The sequence below is a fragment of the Globicephala melas genome, chromosome 2 (assembly GCF_963455315.2).
Source record: "Globicephala melas chromosome 2, mGloMel1.2, whole genome shotgun sequence".
Taxonomy (NCBI): domain Eukaryota; kingdom Metazoa; phylum Chordata; class Mammalia; order Artiodactyla; family Delphinidae; genus Globicephala; species Globicephala melas.
Genome location: NC_083315.2, coordinates 35,924,875 through 35,947,124, shown reverse-complemented (window position 1 = coordinate 35,947,124; position 22,250 = coordinate 35,924,875). Strand labels below are relative to the sequence as shown.

The window sequence follows — 22,250 nt, the reverse complement described above, 5'->3', positions numbered from 1 at the left end:
CCTCCTCCGTGTCCCCACACCCTCCTGGGTACCTCCTGATTGTACCGTCCACTTCATTTGGACGGCAGGCTCCTTTCGTAGCCCAGTGCCTGTCCTGCTCCATCTCGTCGGCGCAGGGGAGGAAGGGCGAGGCTCCTAGCATCAGGTGCAGTGGCCACTGGCACCTACTGGTGGCCGTTCACAACTGGCCCAGGATCTGCCTGGGGGCCATGTAGCAGCTTTAGCTCCAGCTTTGAGGCCATAGGGGGATGGGAGTAGGTCCCAGTAAGGAGGGCGTCACGGGAGAAAGGTTCCATTCAGGGAATGTTACTGCCCACTCCCAAACCAAGCTTCCTTAGAAAGCCTTTTCACGTTGTCAATTATTTCATTGGGGAAATTTTCGAAGCAGCAACTAGACCTTCACTGATTTGCCAAAGTATTTGTTTATTTCCTTCAGCATCCATCATAAAATGGTACAGAGGGTCCAGGGAGCTCTAGTGCGTGGCCATTTCACTTTCAGAAGTATTGTATACTTGAGAGCAGTTGAATCAAACTGTTGGTTTTGTACCTAAGGAAACAGGGCCTCGTGAGGAATGAGACAGCGAGGCATCACTGCCTGATGTCCTGGCATCTGAGGAAGGCCACATGGTGGCCAGGACCAGCCCTGGCAGTCAGCAGAGTGAGGGCCAGTGCATCCCGGTCCCACTACCTCATCTGTACCTGCGACTAGTTAGTTGTAGGGAGGAGAGCAGCGTGCGGGGATGATTCCAGCACGTGGTCATGTTGAGTCACTCCCCACCCTGAAATCCTATCTTCTCAGAGCTGGGTCTCCCATTTGCGCTTTCTCTTTCCCTCTAGTTTGGTTTTTCGGGTTTTGTTGTTGTTGTTGTTTTAATAACAACAGACTGTAGGCATAATAAGAGTCCAGAGAGAGGGCTGTTTTTATAAAGCATGAAGACAAATGGCAGAGGAGAGATGTCTGTGTCAATATGGTTCAGCATATAAAGACAACCTAACTTTTGCTGTAATTTATTGATTTTGAACTCCTCTATAGATAACATACAAATATATATTCAGAAAGCTAACTTATTAATTTTTAATAGCATTGATATAATTCACATCATAAAATTCACCCATTTAAAGATAAAACTGTTGAATTTCAATTTAAATAAATTTTACAAGACTGATTTATTAGATATACACCTTGTTTTCAAGTGTTTGTAGAATATTTCCAAAAATGATCTTATACTAGGACACAATTACTGTCTTGATAAACTTCAAAATTTCATAGACTGTATTTTCTAACCACAACAAAAACTAGAATTTAATAACTAAAAGTTAAATAAAAAATGTTAGTCACTACAAATGAGAAAATATTTCAAACAATTTAGGGATAAGCAAGGAAATAAAGCCAAAAATAACAGTTTAGAAAACAACAAAATGAGAAGCCTATGTATCAAAACCTGTAAAATGGGAAGAGCAAAGTGATAATCCAGAATGATTCTTTGAAACACCAAGAGAATTAAGTTCTAGCCAAACTAATCAGAAACACAGTAAACACAGAAATACACGCATTTGAAATGGAGATTAATAGAAGAAAGTACCATACACTTCTGTACTTAGAGTTTTAAATCAAATTAATGCTGGAAGTAGAAAACCAAGAGAGAGGTCAGTACCATGGGAGTTGTTTTTAAACTATCAACTAATTTCTTCAAAACCTGGCTCCTGACCCAGATGGACAGGTGAGTTCTTTAGCCCTCTAAGGAATTTTTCCATGTTACATAAACCGTTTCAAAGTCTTGAAAAAGATGGAAAACGTCCAGATCATTTTACAGAGTCACAAAACCCTGAAATCAACCTGACAAAGGTAGCAGCAGAAGGGGGGAGAAAACTATAGACCAATCCCCAGTTAATGTAAGAGATGCATAACTTAAAAAATTATTTCTCTCTTTTATTCAGTAATACTAGTTTATGTTGGTCTAAGTCAATATCTCAGACTAAAGGCCTTTTTTTGTGATGGGTCTAGAGACAGACTTTCTGAGGAGGTGACTCCTGTCTGTTGAGGACACCTGTGTCTTGGTAAGTCCTTAACTTGTGAGACTGAGAATCAGATAATGTTTCCTAATAAACATGCAAAGATGAAACTGTGTCTGAGTGGAGATGGGAAAACTGAGTTTGCTCAACATTATGCTTTTCTCAGAAATCCGAAACATCCTTACCTTAAAGTAATAGGGCAGAAAGAAAACTACTACCCAGAAGGCTACCTTGCTTTCAATGCCTTGCCCCAATTTTTAAATGATCTCTTGTTTTCAGCAAACTTTAGATCCACTTGATGAGGTCACTGCCCTCATTGCAGCCACTGTCCATGACCTGGACCACCCCGGGAGAACAAACTCCTTCCTGTGCAATGCTGGGAGTGAGCTGGCCATTCTGTATAACGACACTGCTGTGCTCGAGAGACACCACGCGGCCTTGGCCTTCCAGCTGACCACTGGTGATGATAAATGCAACATCTTTAAAAACATGGAGAGGTAAGAACAACGAGTTGGAAAGTATGTTTCCTCTCTCTTTTTTTAAAAAACAATTTTATTAAGATATAATTCACGTACTCTACAGTTCACCCGTTTAAAGTGTACAGTGGTTTTTCTTCTATTCAGAGTTGTGTGACCATCACTACAGTCGAAATTTAGAACATTTCCATCACCCCGCAAAAGAACCTCGAGCTCACTGGCAGTCTCTCCCCATTCCCCCCTCAACTCCCACAGCTCTAGGTCTACTTTCCCTCTCCATAGATTTGCCAGTTCTGCACATTTCACATAAATGGAAGCATCCCCAGTATGTGTCTTTTGTGTCTGGCTTCTGTCACTTAGCACGATGTTTTCAAGGTTCAGTTCCTTTGTGTCTTGACATTCCAAGACGACAAAGTATAAGGCAGACACCTCGAGAGACCCAGAGAAGCTGTCACCTTACATCTCTGCCTGGAAGACTCCACTCTGCCCAGCAGACGTCTCGTCGTTGTCTCTGTTCACACGTCACTTCTTTGCGGAAGCCTTCCCTGCCCCTCACATTAATTGTTCAGTCCCAGGTTCCTTCGTTTGCTTGATTCTGGTTTGACTGTTAAGCGCTGTAAGATCACAGTGTCATATGTCTTCTCTTCCTCACTGTGCCCTCAGTGTCTAGTATGGGGCCTGATAACTGTTAGGTGGAAGAAGTGATCTGTCAGGAACACTTACCAATTTGGATTTTTAAGGAAGGCTTTTAAACTTTTAAGGGATTTAAAAAATAACTCCCTTTTGCCATGTTTTAGAATTTCATACGTGGACTTAAAGTTGGTCTTATTCGTAGTTGCCTGTATATATATCAGTTACCTCTGGAAAAAGTCACAAGACCCTGATAACTTTGGTTGTCTCCAGGGAAGAGAGCAGGGCAGCTGGGGCTGAATGGAGATGGCAGTTTATGTACCTTTTGAATTTTTAATTATATCATTTCCATCCTCAAAAAATAAAAACTTTAAAGTAATTAAATAAAAACAAGGGCTGGAGGAAGAGGTAATCAAGTATGCCCTGTGATTCTCTCAGCTTTCAGAAGGTCTGCCCTCTACGTTTCTGGGCACTAAAATTATTGGGTCTCAAGGTTCCTCTGTGTAGAGTACATTCTTCATAACCCAGACCTCCGTCTTCATTCAGAGAGCTGGCTTTGGTCACCCCTGCTGCATTCCATCTTTTTTTATCTTAAGAACTATGTGCTTTTTACTTCAGAACGACAACACCGTGAACATTGTGTCTATAGTCTTACCCATAAGCTTCTGATTTTAACTTCTGTTCAGGTTCCCCTTGCTAACAGCAATCTAGGCAGTAAAACCTTTAACTTCCACATTCTTTTAAAGTATGCCCTGCCACTGACTTCCAGTGCATTAGAATTTTAGCCACAGTGGACATGTGTCCTAGATAATAGCTTGTTTTCAGGAACATCTGTCTGGTCTGGATCAGTAACCGGCAGCAGCCTCTCTCGTTTGTTGTCTGAAACAGGAATGACTACCGGATGCTGCGCCAGAGTATTATCGACATGGTCTTAGCCACAGAAATGACAAAGCACTTTGAGCACGTCAACAAATTTGTCAACAGCATCAACAAGCCCTTGGCAGCATTAGAGGAAGATGGGGTAAGCGAGCTGGTTGCAAAGGGAGCTTGTGTTTGGGGCCCTTATTCCTATGTGTTGTGGGGAAGCATGGGCCTAGGATATCACGAGTGTTATCATTACCCCCATTGGGCTCACTGAATTTAATTTCCATTGGTTAAAAAGTTAAAGTACAAAAACTTGGAAGGAAAAAAAAATAGGATATACAAAAATAGATATGAAAACTCTGAAGGGAGGGTCAGGTTTTAGATAAACTGCCTTTAGCTGGGTGGGCCATTCCTGAGCCCTTTCTCAACAGTTGCCCCCTTCCCCTCTTCTTGCGCATTTTGGGGTCCGTTGGAGCCCATGAGGTCTCTCACCAGCCACGCCCTGCCGTGCATATTCTGTGGTAGCAGCAGCTGTCCTCTGTTGGTCTGTGTCAGAGGAGGGTGGGGTTGGGAAGGATTCTGTATTTGGACCACAAGGGTGACATTATCGTTGCTCCTCATTTTTGGATTTGAGGCATGGAGCCCAGAACAACTTCCTGGCAAGGAGAACATTAACCCTTTCCCCAGGCAGGAGACCACGGCTGAGGAAGCAGCCCAGTCTGAGTTCTCATCCTCGTTCTCCTTCACCACTTCCTCGTCTGTAGAATGGGTATAACAGGTCTCAAGGCATAGGACTGATGGGCATGGCACAAGGTAGGCACTGAATAGATGGTATCTGTTATACTAGATTCAAGGTGAGAGCAGCACCTAGAGAACATGCTCTTCTCATGAACCCTCTTCCTTTGAGGCCCACGTGCCTGCCCTACCACCCCATGTGCACTGAACATCTCGGCATCAGCTCACAGCCTTTTCCACATTCCTCCTCCCCAGCGCCTGTCACCACGCACAGGGATGACTTATCCTCAGGCTAGGATGACAGCTCCTTGAATTCTAACTCTACTTCTGCAACTCATGTGTTAGGCCATGGCTTTTGACTATCCCTGGCTTTCTAGCTTATTACCCTTCACCCTTGTTCCTGTTTCACCTGATTGGAAACCTGTTGAGAACTCTGCTCCCTTCACCCTTCCCTGTTCTCCAGTTTGTCAGTCTGCCTTTTACTTCACTCCCTTCCCAAGGACTTGCAGAGCAGAGGCACCCACACCAGCCTCTCACTGACTCATGCCCTGCCATCCTGGAGAGGGCTGGTTATTGCCTGGGCTACTGCTCCTGGCTGACCCCGTTCCCACAGAAAGAAACCACATACCTCGTAGACTTGGGTTTCCTCCATCTGTTCTGGGAAGTTCCTAGACTTAGCTGAGTCTTCCATTCCACTTGCCAGTCAACGTTTCTCATCTCTTTTGTCGGTACTTGGAGTTACTTCTGAGAGACTGGAAATCAGTATCCAGTGGGTCAGAGCAGGGACAAAGTATCATGAAAGAAAATGGTTTCCAGCTGGCAGTACTGTAGTCACACACCTGAAGAGAGAGGGGTCAGCACAAACCTGGTTGGCAGTGGGAAACAAGGAGAACTACTGAGGACACTCACAGTGTCCACTCTGGCGCTCTCCAGGAGACTAGGCAGCCTGGGCTCGGGATGCCTCCTACCCATCTTGATGGTAGATCTGTCCCCACTGAGACAGGATCATCAGGCCTTCTTAGACTACTGTGACTACGCACAGAAATCACATGACTGACTCCTCTGGAAAGTTGCCCGATGGGCACAGGATCAGAATGAGGAGATGCTTGCTCATGCCTCTTACCACGTTCTTTGCCCCAGGACTCCCTCTTCCAATCTGAATTTGCTTCAGGGGGCCAATAAGCAGAGAGTCCCTCACACCCTGGATTGAGATTCCATATCCAGAGGGGCTCCTTGTGAATCAGATAGCATGTGGTACTGTGAATAGACAGAATCCAGGACTAAAGGTAGAACTTAGGTTCTTATCCTGGCTCAGCTGGGTAGCTTTGGACAAGTTTCTTCACCTCTCAGGGTCCCAGGGTTCTCATCTGTAAAATGTAACAGTGTAAATAATACTGATTTTCATGCCTACCACAGGACCTTTTTGTGAGTGCAGACCAAAAGAGAATGACTAAGTCCTCTGTACACCATAAAATGTTAGGGCAGTGTTGAGGACGTATCACTATATCTGACACAGCCTTGGTACACGGACAGCTAGTTCCCAAGATCATACCTCTCACAGAGCTAGGTGACTGGAGATTGGCGTGTGAGAAGCAGAGCCCCTGGTGGACTATAAGATGCTTTGTTATGAGGGCAGAGAAATCTTTTATTTTTCAGTTCACTCTGTTTTTTAGTGAATATAATAAAAGATAAAGCCAGTCTTTTGAGTGCTTACCAAGGGAGCATGATAGACATAATAGAACAGAAAGAAAAGGTAACTGTGAGAGTGAGAGGAAGAGCCAAAAAGAAGAGGAAAGGCAGATACGCCAACCTCCAGCGCTACCCTCTACTTCTGGGTCCTGCTGGAATCTCACTAGGCCTTGGTTTTCCCGTTTGTAGAGTAAGGGGCCAAGCTCAATCCGCAGAGTATCCTCCGCACTGTTTGTGAGATCCTAACTTGTAGATCCTGGGCAGTGCCTTACTGTGGTTACAGTGGGACCGCAGGAGTAAACCGGCTTGGTACCTGGGGCCCCATTTTGATTGCTTTGAATTCCACTCATGTTTTAGGAAACTGATAAAAATCAAGAAGCCATAATCACTATGCTCAGAACTCCAGACAACCGCAGTTTGATCAAACGAATGCTGATTAAGTGTGCTGATGTGTCCAATCCCTGCCGACCCCTGGAACAGTGCATTGAGTGGGCCGCACGTATCTCAGAAGAATATTTTTCTCAGGTAAGATGCAGCTTCTTAATTCCTTAAGTAAAAGAGAGAGAAACACCATAAGGACCGTAAGAAGTAATGGACTTAAAACTAGGAAGTAGAGTTCTAAATGCAATTCTGTCCTTGAAGAACATTGCCTGTATTACAGGCTTACTGGTTATAATTCTATTAGTTTTCCCTTGTCTGAAAATGTATTTTATTTTGCCTTCATTCTTGCCAGATATTTTCACTGGATATTTGACATTTTCTCCTAATAGGACTTTAAAGATGTTAGTTACACTGTTGTCTGCCCTTCATAGTCTCTCTGGGTAGGAAAAATTTCTTGTGAGGCAGAAAAAAAATTAGAAAATATAGTGGCTAAAATTTTTCCAAATTTAGTGAAAGATACATACATACAGATTTAAGAAACCCAACAACTCCTAACCCATGCCCAGGCACGTCACAGTCAAGCAGCTACAAGCCAAAGATACAGAAGAAATTTTGAAACCACCCAGAGAAAAATGATAGATTACTTATAAAGAGAAGAGTGATTCTCATCTTTTATAAATTCATGTCAGAAACTATGCAGGCCAGAAGACACTGTGGAACAACATCTTTAAAATGCTGTTAGGAGAAAACTGTCACCCTGGAATTCTGTATCCAATGAAAATATCCTTCAAGAATGAAGGCAAAAGAAACACATTGTGAGACAAGGAAAAGCTAACAGAATTCATCACCAGTAAACCTGCAATGTAAGAAATGCTAAAGGAAGTTCTTAAGGCTGAAAGGAAATGATACTAGATATAAACTTGGATCTTTAGGAAGGAATGAAAAGCACCAAAAATGGTAACTAGCAAAACCACAATGAAATATCATCTCATATCTGTCAGAATGGCTATTATCAAAAAGATAAGAAATAACAAGTGTTGTCAAGGATGTGGAGAAAAGAGAGCCCTTACGCATTGCTGGTGGGAATGTAAATTGGTGCAGCCAGTATAGAGGTTCCTCAAAAAATTAAAAATAGAACTACCCTATAATCCAGCGATTCTACTTCTGGGTATTTATCCAAAGAAAACAAAAACACGAACCCCAAAAGCTGTACACACCCCCATGTTCATTGCAGCATTATTTACAATAGCCAAGTTGGAAACAACCTAAACATCTACTGATGGGTCAAGTGGGTAAGAAGATGTGTGTGTGTGTGTGTGTGTGTGTGTGTACGTACGTACACACACACACACACACGCAGTATTTAGCCGTTAAAAGAGAATGAACTCTTGCCATTTTTGACAACATGGATGGACCTTAAGGGCTTTATGCTAAGCGAAAAAGACAGATACCATATGATCTTACTTATATGTGGAATCTTACAGAGAACAGATTGGTGGTTGCCAGATGAGTGAGTTGGGATGCAAAATTGGTGAAGGGAGTCAAAAGGGTACAAACTCCTAGTTATGAAGTAAATAAGTCACGGGGTTATAATGTACAACATGGCAACTGTAGTTAATACAGTACTGTATATTTGAAGGTTGCTAAAAGAGTAGATGTTAAAAGTTGTTATTACCAGAAGAAAATTCTGTAACTATATATGGTGTCAGATGTTAACTAGGTTTATTATGGTGATCATTTTGCAATATATGCAAATATTGGATCATTATGTTGTACACCTGAAACTAATATAGTGTTGTATGTCAATTATAACTAAATAAAAATAAAAAGACAAAACACTTTAAAAAATGGTAAACAGCTGGGTAACTATAAAAGATTTTTTCCTCCTTTTAATTTCTCTAAATACATAGAGCTATTTTAAGCACAAATTATAACATTGCATTGTAGAGGATAAAATAATTTAAATCATACAGAATATGTTCTCCAGCCACAGTGGAATTAAATCAGAAATCAGTAACAGTAAGGTATCTAGGTAAACACCGACTATTCAGAAACTGACAACACATTCCTATATAATCCATAGGTCAGATAAAGGAAGTTAGAAAATATATAGAAGTAAATGTTAATAAAAGTATATTAAAGTTGTGGGATGCAACTAAAAGTGATTAGAAGGGACATTTATAATTAGAGAAAAAGCCCTAAAGTTAATGACTTAGATTTCTCTTTAAGAAACTAGAAAAAGAAGACAAAGTAAAGCCAAAGTAAGTAAGAAAGAAATAATAAATATAAGAGCAAAAAATGAGGAAATAGAAAACAGACAGTAGAAAAAATTACAGGAGACAAGATGGTGGAGTAGAAAGGACTTGAGTGCATCTTCTCTTACGAAAACACAAAAATCACAACTGACTGCTTAACAACCATCAACAAAAAAAGACTGGAACCTACCAAAAAAGATATTCAACATCCAAAGACAAAAAGCCACAACGAGATGGTAGGAGGGGCACTTTCACAATATAATCAAATCCCATACCCACCAGGTGGGCGACCCACAAACTGGAAAATATATATCATGGAGGCTCTCCAACAGGAGTGAGAGTTCTAAACCCCACGTCAGGCCTCCCCAGCCTGGGGGTCTGGCATCAGGAGGAGGAGCCCCCAGAACATTTGACTTTGAAGGCCAGTGGGGCTTGAGTGCAGGAGCTCCACAGGACTGGGGGAAACAGACTCCACTCTCGCAGGGCACACACAAGGTTTCACATCCACTGGAACCCAGGGCAAAGCAGTGACTCCATATGAGCTTGGGCCAGACCTACCTGTGGGTCTTGGAGGGTCTCCTGAGGAGATGGGGGTCATCTGTGGCCCACTGCCAGGGCAAGGACACTGGCGGCAGAGGCCCCTACGGGATATTCCTTGGTGTGAGCTCTCCTGGAGGTTGCCATTTTGGCACTGAGACCTGGCCCCACCCAACAGCCTGCAGGATCCAGTGCTGGGATGCCTCAGGCCAAACTACCAACAGGGTGGGAACACAGCCCCAGCCATCAACAGACAGGCTGCCTGAAGTTGTCCTGAGCTCACAGCCACCTCTAGACACACCCCTTGACATGGCCCTGCCCATCAGAGGGACAAGATCCAGCTCCACCCACAAATGGGCAGACACCAGTCCCTCCCATGAAGAAACCTGCACAAGCCCCTGGACCAACCTCACCCACCAGGGGGCACACACCAGAAGCAAGAAGAACTACAGTCCTGCAGCCCAAGGAATGGAGCCCACAAACACAGGAAGTTAGACAAAATGAGATGGCAGAGAAATATGTTCCAGACAACGGAACAAGATAAAACCCTGGAACAACAACTAAGTGAAGTGGAGATAGGTAGTCTGCCTGAAAAAGAATTCAGAATAACAATAGTAAAGATGATCCAAGATCATGGAAAAAGAATGGAGGCACAGACTGAGAAGATACAAGAAATGTTTAACAAAGAGCTAGAAGATTTAAAGAACAAACAGAGATGAACAATACAATAACTGAAATGAAAAATACAGTAGAAGGAATCAACAGCAGAATAAATGAAGTAGTAGAACAAATAAGGGAGCTGGAAAACAGGTTGGTGGAAATCACTGCTGCGGAACAGAAAAGAGAAGAAACAATGAAAAGAAATGAAGACAATCTCAGAGACCTCTGGGACAACATTAAATGCACCAAAATTCACATTATAGGGGTCCCAGAAGGAGAAGAGAGAGAGAAAGGGCCTGAGAAAATATCTGAAGAGATAATAACCGAAAACTTCCCTAACACAGGAAAGGAAACACTCAAGTCCAGGAAACGCAGAGAGTCCCATACAGGTTAAACCCAAGGAGGAACGCACTGAGACACATATTAATAAAACTGACAAAAATTAAAGACAGAGAAAAGCAACAAATAGCATACAAGGGAATCCCCAATTTTTCAGCAGAAATTCTGCAGGCCAGAAGAGAGGGGCAAGATATATTTAAAGTGATGAAAGGGAAAAACCTACAACCAAGAATACTCTACCCAGCAATGCTCTCATTCAGATTTGATGGAGAAATCAAAAGCTTTACAGACAAGCAAAAGCTGAGAGAATTCAGTACCACCAAACCAGCTTTACAACAAATGCTAAAGGAGATTTACAACTACAAACAATTACAAATGGGAGAGCTCACCAGTAAAGGCAAACATACAGTAAAGGTAGGGGATCATCCACACACAAATATGATATCAAAACCAGCAAAGAGGTTTTGAGGAGAGTACAAACACAGGATATTGGAAATCCATTTGAAACTAAGAGACCAGCAACTTAAAACAATCTTGTATATCTATAGACGGCTATATCAAAACGTCATGGTAACCGCAAACCAAAAAACTACAATAGATAAACAAAAAAGAAAAAGCAATCCAAACACAATACTAAAGATGGCCATCAAATCACAAGAGAACAAAAGAGGTACGGAAGAAAAAAGACCTACGAAAACAAACCTAAAACAGTTAACATACATATCGATAATTACCTTAAATGTAAATGGATTAAATGCTCCAACCAAAAGACATAGACTGGCTGAATGGTTACAAAAACAAGACCCCCTATATATGCTGTCTACAAGAGACCCACTTCAGATCTAGGGACACATACAGACTGAAAGTGAGGAGATGGAAAAAGGTATTCTATGCAAATGGAAATCAAAAGAAAGCTGGAGTAGCAATACTCATATCAGACAAAATAGACTTTAAAGACTGTTATAAGAGACAAAGAAGGACACTACAAAATGATCAAGGGATCAGTCCAAGAAAAAGATATAATACTTGTAAATATATATGCACCCAACATAGGAGCACTTCATGATATAAGGCAAGTTGCTAACAGCCATAACAGGAGAAATCAGCAGTAACACAATAATAGTGAGGGACTTTAACACCCCACTTACATCACTGGACAGATTATCCAGACAGAAAATCAGTAAGGAAACACAGGCCTTAAATGACACATTAGAGCAGATGGACTTAATCGATATTTACAGAGCATTCCATCCAAAAGCAGCAGAATACCCATTCTTCTCAAGTGCACATGGAAATTCTCCAGGATAGATCACATGCTGGGCTATAGAGCAAGCCTCAGTAAATTTAAGAAAACTGAAATCATATCAAGCATCTTTTCCAACCACAAGGCTATAAGATTAGAAATCAACTACAAGAAATAGAAACTAAAAAACACAAACACGTGGAGGCCAAACAATATGTTAGTAAACAACCAGTGGATCACTGATGAGATCAAAGAGGAAATCAAAAAATACCTAGAGACAAATGAAAACGAAAGCATGACAATCCAGAACCTATGGGACATAGCTAAAGAAGTTCTAAGAGGGAATTTTATAGGTATACAATCTTACCTCAGGAAACAAGAAAAAAATCTCAAGTAAACAACCTAACCTTACACCTAAAGCAACTAGAGAAAGAAGAACAAAACAAAACCCAAAGTTAGTAGAGGGAAAGAAATCACAAAGATCAGAGCAGAAATAAATGAAATAGAAATGAAGAAAACAGAAAAAAATCAATGACACTAAAAGCTGGTTCTGTGAAAAGATAAACAAAATTGATAAACCTTTTTCTTGATAAAACTCATCAAGACAAAAAGGGAGAGGGCTCAAATTGATAAAATTAGAAATGAAAAAGAAGTTACAACTGACAACACAGAAATACAAAGGATCATAAGAGACTACTCCAGGCAATCATATGCCAATAAACTCGACAACCTAGAAGAAATGGACAAATTCTTAGAAAGGTACAACCTTCCCAGACTGAACCAGGAAGAAATAGAAAATATGAACAGACCAATCACAAGTAATGAAATTGAAACTGTGATTAAAAATCTTCCAACAAACAAAAGTCCAGGACCAGAGGGCTTCACAGGCAAATTCTATCAAACATTTACAGACGAGTTATTGGAAAAAGTACTTTGTATGATTTTGATCTTTTAAAATTCATTGACTTGTTTTGTGGCCTAACATACATATATTCTATCCTGGAGAATGTTCCATCTGCACTTGAGAAAAATATGTTCTGTTTTTGGGTGAATGTTCTCTATGTCTATTGGGTCCAGTTGGTTAACAGTGTTGTTCAAGTCCTTAGTTCCTTATTGATCTGGCTGTTCTATCCATTATTCAAAGTGTGTTATTGAAGTCTCCAACTATTATTGTAGAAGTGTCTGTTTCTCCCTTCAGTTGTCAGTGTTTTCTTCATATATTTTGGAACTCCAATTGTTTGGTCCATATGTGCTTATAATTGTTAAATCTTCTTGGTGAATTGACCCATTTATTAATAATGTCCTTTGTCTCTTAGAACCATTTTTGACTTAAAGTCTTTTTTGTCTGATATTACCAAAGCCACCTCAGCTTCCTTTTGGTTATCTGCATGGAATATCTTTTTCCATCCTTTCACTTTCAACCTATGTCCTGGTATCTAATGTAAGTGAGTTTTTGTAGACAAAACATAGTTGGATCATGTGTTTTTATCAATTCTGCCAGCTGTGCCTTTAGATTGGGGAGTTTAATCCATTTACATTTAAAATAATTACTGACAGAGAAGGACATACTTTTGCCACTTTGTCTTATGCATGTCTTATAGCTTTTTTGTCCCTCATTTTTTCCATTACCGCCTTTGTGTTTGATTCTTTTTGTGGCACCATGTTTGATCCACTTCTCATTTCCTTTGCAGATATTCTATGGGTAACTTTTTTTTACTGTCACCGTAGAAATTACATTATAACATCCTGAAGTTCTAGCAGTTTATTTTAAGTTGATACCAGCCTATATTTCAGTTGTATACACAAACTCCTCTACAGCTCTGTTTCTCCACCCCACCTTCTTTTTTTTTTTTTTTCTAATACATTTATTTTTTGGCTGCATTGGGTTTTCGTCGCTGGGCACAGGCTTTCTCTGGTTGCGGTGAGCGGGGGCTACTCTTCATTGCAATGCGTGGTCTTCTCATTGCGGTGGCTTCTTATTGCAGAGCACGGGCTCTAGGTGCGCGGGCTTCAGTAGTTGTGGCTCAAGGGCTCTAGAGTGCGGGCTCAGTAGTTGTGGCGCACAGGCTTAGTTGCTCCGCGGCATGTGGGATCTTCCCAGACCAGGGCTCGAACCCATGCCCCCTGCATTGGCAGGTGGATTCTTAACTACTGTGGCACCAAGGAGGTCCCCCACTTTGTTCTTGATGTCACAAATATGTTCTTGATGTCACAGTTTATATATTGTGTGCCTATTAACACAGATTTGTAATTTTTATGCACTTGTCTTTTAAATCCTGTAGAAAATAAAAAGTGGTATTTCAAGCCAAAATTGCAATAATACTCTTTTTCATATGTGCTTATGTATTTACCTTTACTGGAGATCTTTATATCTTTATGACTTTAAGTTGCCATCTAGCTTCCTTTCACTTTAACCTGAAAAGACTCCCTTTGATCATTTCTTGTAGGCTAGATCTAGTGGTAATAAATTTTCTCTGCTTTTGTTTATCTGGGAATGTCTTCATTTCTTCCTCATTTTTGAAGGACAGTTCTGCCAGATATAGAATTCTGGGTTGACAGTTTTTTTTTTCTTTTAGCCCCTTATGTAATTATCCCAGTGCCTACTGGCCTCCAAGGTTTCTGCTGAGAAATCAGCTGATCGTCTTATTGAGACTGTCTTCTTGTGTGTATGTGATGAGTCGCTTTCCTCTTGCTGCTTTTGAGATTCTCACTTTGTCTTGGCTTTTGACAGTTTGGTTATAATGTGTTTCAATATGGTTGTTTTGGGGTTTATCCTACTTGGAGTCGTTTACCTTCTTGGATTTGTAGATGTGTGTTTCTCTTCAAGTTACGGCAGTTACAGGCTATTTCTTCCTCTTTTTTTTGAATTTATTTTTTTTTATAAAGCAGGATCATTAGTTATCTATTTTGTACATATTGGTGTATATATTGTCAATACCAATCTCCCAGTTCATCCCACCAACACTGTCCACGCCCCCGCTTTCCCCCCTTGGTATCCATACGTTTGTTCTCTACATCTGTGTCTCTATTTCTGCCTTGCAAACTGGTTCATCTACCATTTTTCTAGATTCCATATATATGCGTTATTTTTCTCTTTCTGACTTACTTCACTCTGTATGACAGACTCTAGGTCCATCCACGTCTCTGCAAATGACCCAGTTTCGTTCCTTTTTATGGCTGAGTAATATTCCATTGTATACATGTACCACATCTTCTTTATTCATTCGTCTGTCAGTGGGCATTTAGGTTGCTTCCATGACCTGGCTATTGTAAATAGTGCTGCAGTGAACATTGGGTGCATTTGTCTTTTTGAATTATGGTTTTCTCTGGGTATATGCCCAGTGGGCTATTATTTCTTTAAATAATCTCTGCTCCTTTTTTTTTTTTTCCTCTCTTTTCTCTTTCCTACACTCTGATAATGCATGTATTTGTTTGAGGTTTCCTGTAAATTACTTAGGGTCTTGTCACTTTTATTTCTTTTTCTTTCTCCTTTTCAGACTTGATAATTTCAAATGTCCTATCTTCAAATTTTTATTGATTCTTTCTTCTACCTGCTCAGATCTGCTGTTGAACCCCCTCTAGTGAATTTTTCAATTCACTTTTTGTGTTTTTCAGCTGCAGAATTGTTATTCGGCTCTTCTTTATAATTTCTGTCTCTTTATTGATACTCTCATTTTGTTCATATATCGTTTCCCTGATTTCCTTTAGCATTTAATCCATGTTTTCTTTTAGCACTAGTGCATATTTAAGATAGTTGTTTTGAAGTCTTTAATAAATCATTGCGGGTACCTCTTCAGGGATGGTTTCTGCCAATTTATTTTCTTCTTTTGAATGGGTTATGTTTTTCTGTTTCTTTGGGCTTGTGATTTCTTTTGTTGTTGAAAATTGGACGTTTGAAAAAACAGCCACCTCTCCCAGTCTTTGCACTTTGGCTCTGTGCCAGGAAAGTCTTTCGCTAATTATCTGGGCATGCTCTGAGTCTTGGGGTTAGCCCAGTGTGAAAGCTTATGGTCTCTTCAGGTCTTTTCTGAGCATGTCTTCCCCTCTATATACAGCTGCTTTTGAATATCTTAATTTCCCCAAGAGGCTTTTCCTTGGGGCCTTAAATGGTGCATTTGTTTGTCTCCACCTGTAATCTCTTACCCCAGGCATCTGTGTGTCTGTCATCTCCATGCAGCTTTCCCAGGCAGTAACCATTGCTTTTCCACCTGAGAGCTGGATTAGGTGAAATAGAGGCTAGTCCTTTAGACAAACTCCAGACAGGTTGTAATGTTGTAAATGAGGTCAGCTCTACACTCCTTCCAGTTCGATTTAAACAGTTGAGAGCTGGGCTGCTGTCTCATCCGGACCAAGACTGTGCTAGGGAGGAGTGGGGCAAGGGTGAGTAAAAATACCATGACACTTCCTACCATTTTGAATATGGCTTTTTCTTGATTGGAGATTCACTTGGTTACTGTAGAATCTTTGACTGTCTCCCAGGCATGGAGATCTCATTGGTGGCCTAGAAGTGGGGCATGGGCACGGAGGACTTCATTGGCAAACAAACAGTGGTCTTCAAAAGCGAATAGGGCCTGAGAAGCTCCATGTACCTGTCACATTGGGCCAGAGAGAAGAAATACAAGCATGAGCGTTTTCATTGCCCTTCAACAAGGCAGCTGCTTCCATGTGGAGGGGAGGGCAGGCCTAGAGTGCAGCACTGACAGAAAAGCCTCTGGAGCCATGAACTGCTGAGCTCAGTGAGCCTCTGCTATGGCTTTCCCAAGAGAGCTGGTTCATTATCCAGCACAACCAGGGGGGGAGTGCCAGGAGAGCACCCACCCTGTGGTACTGCTCTCTGAGCCAGACAGGCCAGTGGGCTGTGAACCTGAGGCTATTCCTGCACCCTCCACCCCTTCCCATACACACCAGGGCAGAGACTCACGTAGAGCTAACCCTGCAATTTTCTGCGACAGCACTGGGGGACGGGGCTGCCAGCCTGTGGCCTAACAGCAGAGGCTTCACCAGCCAGCAGAGGCCAAGACTTGGCAGTATTCCCTACTTAGTCTCTTCCCAGAGCACCCTCACCCTACCTTCCACACCTCCTGGAGTGTGCTCCTGGCCGGACAACTGGTGTAGATAGTCTCTGCCCTGCCTCTCAGGGCTCCCTGGCCTGTACAATCCTAGTCAAGTGTGTGCGACTTGGCTCCCTGGCCTGGAGCGGCAGGGGCTCTTACTGCTGGCTTCTGCCCTGACCCATAGTCTAGCACCATCCACCTGAACACAGGGAGCACAGGCCTCTTTCTTAGCCCTGTCCCTGGCACCCTCAACACCCACCTAGCATAAGTACATCTCTGCAGCACAGTGCTAGGTACAGTCCCTCCTAGGAAAACCCCCAAAGGTTACCTGCTGCCCCCAAGTGGAGATTCCATGTTGAGAGCTGTAGTGAGTCATTGTCACTTCCAGGGAAAGTCACCTGCCGTTAGCTGTGGGGCCTAGTTCTTCCAGTCGCCCGGGCCTTGGATCCACCTTTGTGCAGGGCAAGGTGGCTTCTAACCAGTCCCTGCGGCCCTGCTGGTGATTGCCAGGCCTCGGCCAAGACAGCAGAACAGAAGTGAACGGAACAGGGGAGGCAGCTGCTGGCCAGTTGTCAAGATCAACAAGGGGGACTGGCCCAGTTTGCCCTGTGAGAACAGTTCCAGGGGTAAGAGTTGGATGGACAGGCTCCCAAGCCCCAAGAGTAGGTTTTCTTTTGGTCCCGCTGAACACCTGAATTCTTGTCCCAGTGCTGGCCGCTCAAGAAATGTCCTCCACTCTCCCACAGCCCCAGATGGCCCACAGAGTTCAGCCACCAGAGTCAGGCTTCTGGCAGATGGCCGAGCACACCACGTACCTCCTGTCCTCAGCCCTTGCTCTCACTGACTGGCCCTCCACAGCCCACGACTGGTCAACAATTTATCTCGTCCCAGGATCGCCACCCCTCTGTCATCTTCTCACTATGCCTGGCCCAACAGGGCAGCCTGCCCGGACCATCAGGAACAATGATCCAGGTGCCCCTGAGGACAGCTGTGCCTTCCAGAACCAGAGGATGGCTCCAGCCCTTCTAGCCAGGCCCACCCCGGCCTTACTTGTCCTACACTCAGTCCCCCTCATCCTGCCCCTCGTGTGACCGTCTGCTTAACTCTCAGCCCTGGTTGCCTGCTCCAGCAGGGACCTCTCGGTGATTCTAATCGCACCTCATTCCCACCTCGTTCCAGGAAGACCTCCTGCTTCATCATCATCCTCCAGGCATCCCCTCATCCTTTTCTCCAGGACCCTTTGATGAAAGCAACCTTATGAATAAAAAGAACAAGAAACTCCTTTATATCTTTCAAGATATACTTGCCTTTCCCCCCAGGATCTTATATTTTCAGTTTTTTATAAATCTTTCTGGAATCCTGAAGATGTTCTGGAAGCGTCTATCAAAGTACATAAAAAACTCATCCCAGAGCTCTTTTTTACCTCAAGCGTGTTCATAACTTTTTCAAATAAAATAATTTGGCCCAAGATGAGAAGCAGCCACTTGTCCCTTCTCTGTGAAGGGGGCTGTTTCTCACTCACCATTGCCGCCCTGGATCAGGCCCTTGAAACGCCTGCTGGGTGGAAGGATGGCTGAGCTGACTAGTGTGCTCATGCACCGCAGGTACCATTTGCAGTCGTACCTCAGGAGCTTCAGCAAGAGGGTTCCAGGTGTTGAAAATGTGGGTTGGGTTGGGGTGTCCTTGGTGCCCCTGGCATAGAGCAGCCCCCATCGGGGATGACGTGGTATGTAGTGGCAGATCCGGGTTGTTGGCTGGTGCTGCGATCGGCTTCTCCCCACGAGCACCCTGGGCTGCCAGGAGAGGCTTTTGGCAGAGGGGTTGCTGCTGACGGGGAGTGGAGCCAGATACTGGAGCCTCGTAATTCTGGCATTTTCTGCTTTGCAGACTGATGAAGAGAAGCGACAGGACTTGCCTGTGGTGATGCCAGTTTTTGACAGAAATACCTGCAGCATCCCCAAATCTCAAATCTCTTTCATTGACTACTTCATCACAGACATGTTTGCTGCTTGGGACGGTAAGAACGCTTTGAGCATATTTCCCTCAGTAACGGGGAACTGCATATTAAGTAGTGCATAGTGTAGTTTTTGACTGTAGATATATGTTTGGGGGCTCAGACTTTGAAGAAGGGCTGAGGAGAAGCAGTGAGCTGACACCGAGGGCCGTGAGGGCGGGGTGCTCTCTGTACTCTTCCTCCTCAGCTGCCCCTGGCCCCAGGGGCTAGACGTTGTTGTGCCAGTTTCATAGATGAGAGGATTGAACTTGGGGCTGCACAGCCGGTGGTGGAGAGCCCAGGATTCAGAAACACTTACGTTGACTCCAAAGCCCACGTCGTTCTGTGGGAGCCCTTTTGCCATCCGCTCCCCCAGCTTCTCCCGCCTCACGTGGTAGCCGACCCGAGAGCAGGCTGGTCTCTGACGGGTACACGTCCCTCTTCTTTAACCTCAGGTGCCTGCAGGAGCCTGTCACGTAAAGGACTCTCAGGGAAGGGGCCCCACTAATACTCCCTGTCCAGATCCATGGGCAGGAGACAAACCCCCATCTCAGGGTGCTGGGAGGTGGGGGAAGGACGACTCAGACGGTGGAAAGAGCTGCAGCTTTGGGGCCAGACTGCAGGCTCTGCAGCTCCTTGAGTCCAGATTCATGGCCTCTCCTGGCCCCATTTTCTTCATATGTAAAATGACTTGCTCCCCACTCATGCCCTAGGGCATGTGCTGCAGGTGGAAGATGGTGGTATAAATTGCGGGGGGAGCAGGGAGAACTCCCAGGAGAGCCAGTCAGGGCCTAGGGCCTGGCTCCTGGCACCCTGGGCCCCAAAGGTGCTGATCAAATGGTGAGTATGCAGATGAGCTCCCCTTCTGCTTCACCTACCAGTTGTCAGCTCACCAGGTGGTTACAGAGGAGCTGCTGGCACTGAGCACAGGACTTGGCTTTAGTTCATTCCGGCCACTGGGTTTGCTGTGTCTGCTGAGCACTGTGCAGTTGTCTGCTCCTGTCTGCCCCTCTTCCGTAAAATGCTCTCTCCTTAGAAAGCCTCAAAGTCTAAATTTACTGAGGCTGTGAAAGGGTATCACAGTGCCATCTTTTTTCTCTAGCCTTTGTAGACCTGCCTGAGTTAATGCAGCATCTTGACAACAATTTTAAATACTGGAAGGGACTGGACGAAATGAAGCTGCGGAGCCTCCGCCCACCTCCTGAATAGTGGGCAGCACTGCCTGGGGCCCTGACGCTGTGTCCCTCCAGTCACTTGGGATTCCTGAGGGCAGTCAGATTTCCTTGGTCCTTTCGTCCCCCGGTCTGCAGAGCCTGTAAGAGCACACAGGGACGTCGGCAACCTTCTGTAGCCACCATCTGATGCCATTGCCATAAAGTGAGACTTAGTCCACTCAAGGTACCTGGGCCTGCTGCGGGGGGGCTTCAGAAAGTCACGTGAGAACCATGGTTTGCATTCACGTCCGTGAAAACATGAGCTCGGGACTGCCCCCGCGAGGGACGGTGATGGATTTCCTGCCAGTGACAGAGAGTGTCTTGTTGCAGTTTCTCTGTTATGTTCAGCACTTAAGAACAATCGGATGGCAATGGCAATCGGATTTTTTCACATCGTAGAAGGTGCAATGACTTCTCTTTTAAAATTGAACAGAAAATGCAAAGAAATTTTGAAGTTATTAATATCAATTATTAAAATGTTTTATTTATTTTATTAGAAGTTCAATATTTTCTATGAATTTAAAAATACTTCAAAGCCAAAGCCAACTTTTAAATGCCATAACCAAATTTACATGATTCATATTCATTAAATATGTATTACTTTGTGTACAGACTTATTTTCATAATGCAAATTTAAAATACAAAATGACACATTTTTACTGCACTATAGAAATATTTGTGTATGTTAAACTTTCCTGATTGATGCTAATTGGGAAAAGCTGTTTTGTGGGTGGGTCTGATTCTAGAAGCACTCAAGGAGAAGGGCTCCTGTACAGCAACCAGAGCTCAGAAACTGCTCTAGTTGTCTGACGGGCTCTGCAGGTGACTCCCCAAAGTGGAAGAAACTAGGACTTCACACTTTTTTCCTAAAATTTTATAATTGAATTTCCAAAAGTCTGCCTTATTTTATACAGTGTTTCTATGAAATATTCTCCATAAAAACAGAGAAAATGCAGTATTTAGTGAATTGACATTTTATAACCAATCTGTTTTCATCTGCATTTTGCTTCCTGAAATGTATAAAGGTTCTGTGTCTTCACATTTTGAACAAAAGTAGTACCATAAAAAATGACACGTGATGACATGTCAAAGCGCTTGCTCTTTCCTTTTAAACTTGTTTTGTTCCAGATAAAAGTGAAATTAAACTATTTGTTTTTAAGACAAAATGTGCCACCTTTTCTTTGAAGTTTTATACTACTTAAAATACTTTTTTTTTCTCCCTGTAAATAAAGAAGATACCTTTATTTTACAGAAAAAAGATGAATGGTTAAATGACCTTTTCAGGGTCACAAAGGGCCAGGTGAGTATGTTGACAAATTCTCAGATACCTTAATTAATTCACCAGTTGGTACCCATTCAGAGAGATCATGCACCCTGGAGGGGCTCTCAGGGATGGGTCCTGGGTACCTGATGCCCATTCAGAGATGTCAGGGCACTCTGGAGGTCTGACAAGGCCAGCCCCTCAGGGGTCTCTTTCTTTGTCTAAAGAAACAAAGGCCCCTTTTTCCTGTGTGGAGACATGTGACCTAAGTTGATAACTGTGGACTGATGTGGGAAGAAAGCCCTCTCCGCTCCTCTAGGTGCCAGGAAAGAAAAGGAAATGATCCCACAAGGAACTCAACCATCATGAGGTAGAGACAGAAAAATCAGAAGGAGACTTTAAGTATCTTAACATGTTTGAAGAGGTACAAGAAGCAATAGAAACCATAAGGTAAACCAAAGTAGTTTTGAAAAAAATAAGATTTGAAAAAGAACCAAAGAGACATTCTAGGTATGAAGGATACAGTCATCAAAACAAATGGAGGGACTTCCCTGGTGGTCCAGTGGCTAAGACTCCACTCTCCCAATGCAGGGGGCCCAGGTTCCATCCCTGATCAGGGAGCTAGATCCCCCATGCATATCGCAACTAAGAGCCACATGCCACAACTAAAGATCCCGCATGCCACAACTAAAAGATCCCTCATGCCGCACCTAAGACCAGCACAGCCAAATGAATAAATAAATAAATAAATGTGTTTGTTTGTTTGTTTTTAAAAAGGAAAACTTCTGTACAGGTTTAACAGGAAACCAGACATAACTAAAGAGAGAATTAGTAAATTGGAAGACTTAAGGAAATGACTCAGCATGCAGCACAGAGATTAAAAATGGAAAATGTGAAAGCAAAGTT

General features: G+C 43.2%; 1 protein-coding gene and 1 long non-coding RNA gene across 6 annotated transcripts in view; one reads left to right on the top strand and one right to left on the bottom strand.

Annotated features, from left to right (window-relative positions):
* PDE8A (phosphodiesterase 8A) overlaps positions 1-21,249 on the top strand; it is a 136,075-nt gene extending 114,826 nt beyond the window's left edge. For both annotated transcript variants that reach the window (XM_030878527.2, XM_030878526.3), the window contains exons 18-22: positions 2,293-2,510; positions 4,008-4,140; positions 6,765-6,932; positions 18,764-18,893; positions 19,972-21,249. In XM_030878527.2, the coding sequence (XP_030734387.1) occupies positions 2,293-2,510; positions 4,008-4,140; positions 6,765-6,932; positions 18,764-18,893; positions 19,972-20,078 (756 nt within the window). In that variant the 3' untranslated portion in view covers positions 20,079-21,249. The remainder of the gene's footprint in view (positions 1-2,292; positions 2,511-4,007; positions 4,141-6,764; positions 6,933-18,763; positions 18,894-19,971) is intronic.
* LOC115864635 (uncharacterized) lies at positions 451-21,350 on the bottom strand. 4 transcript variants are annotated; one of them, XR_009562863.1, is made up of 7 exons: positions 18,399-21,350; positions 18,035-18,130; positions 17,205-17,482; positions 16,232-16,411; positions 6,721-6,954; positions 5,347-5,557; positions 451-3,174 (listed from the first exon to the last, which is right to left on the bottom strand). It is a non-coding gene; the product is annotated as an uncharacterized lncRNA (long non-coding RNA). The 4 variants fall into 4 exon arrangements; XR_009562860.1 differs by having other exon boundaries at positions 5,347-6,954; XR_009562861.1 differs by having other exon boundaries at positions 5,347-6,954; positions 18,046-18,130.
* Positions 21,351-22,250: the final 900 nt, after the last annotated feature.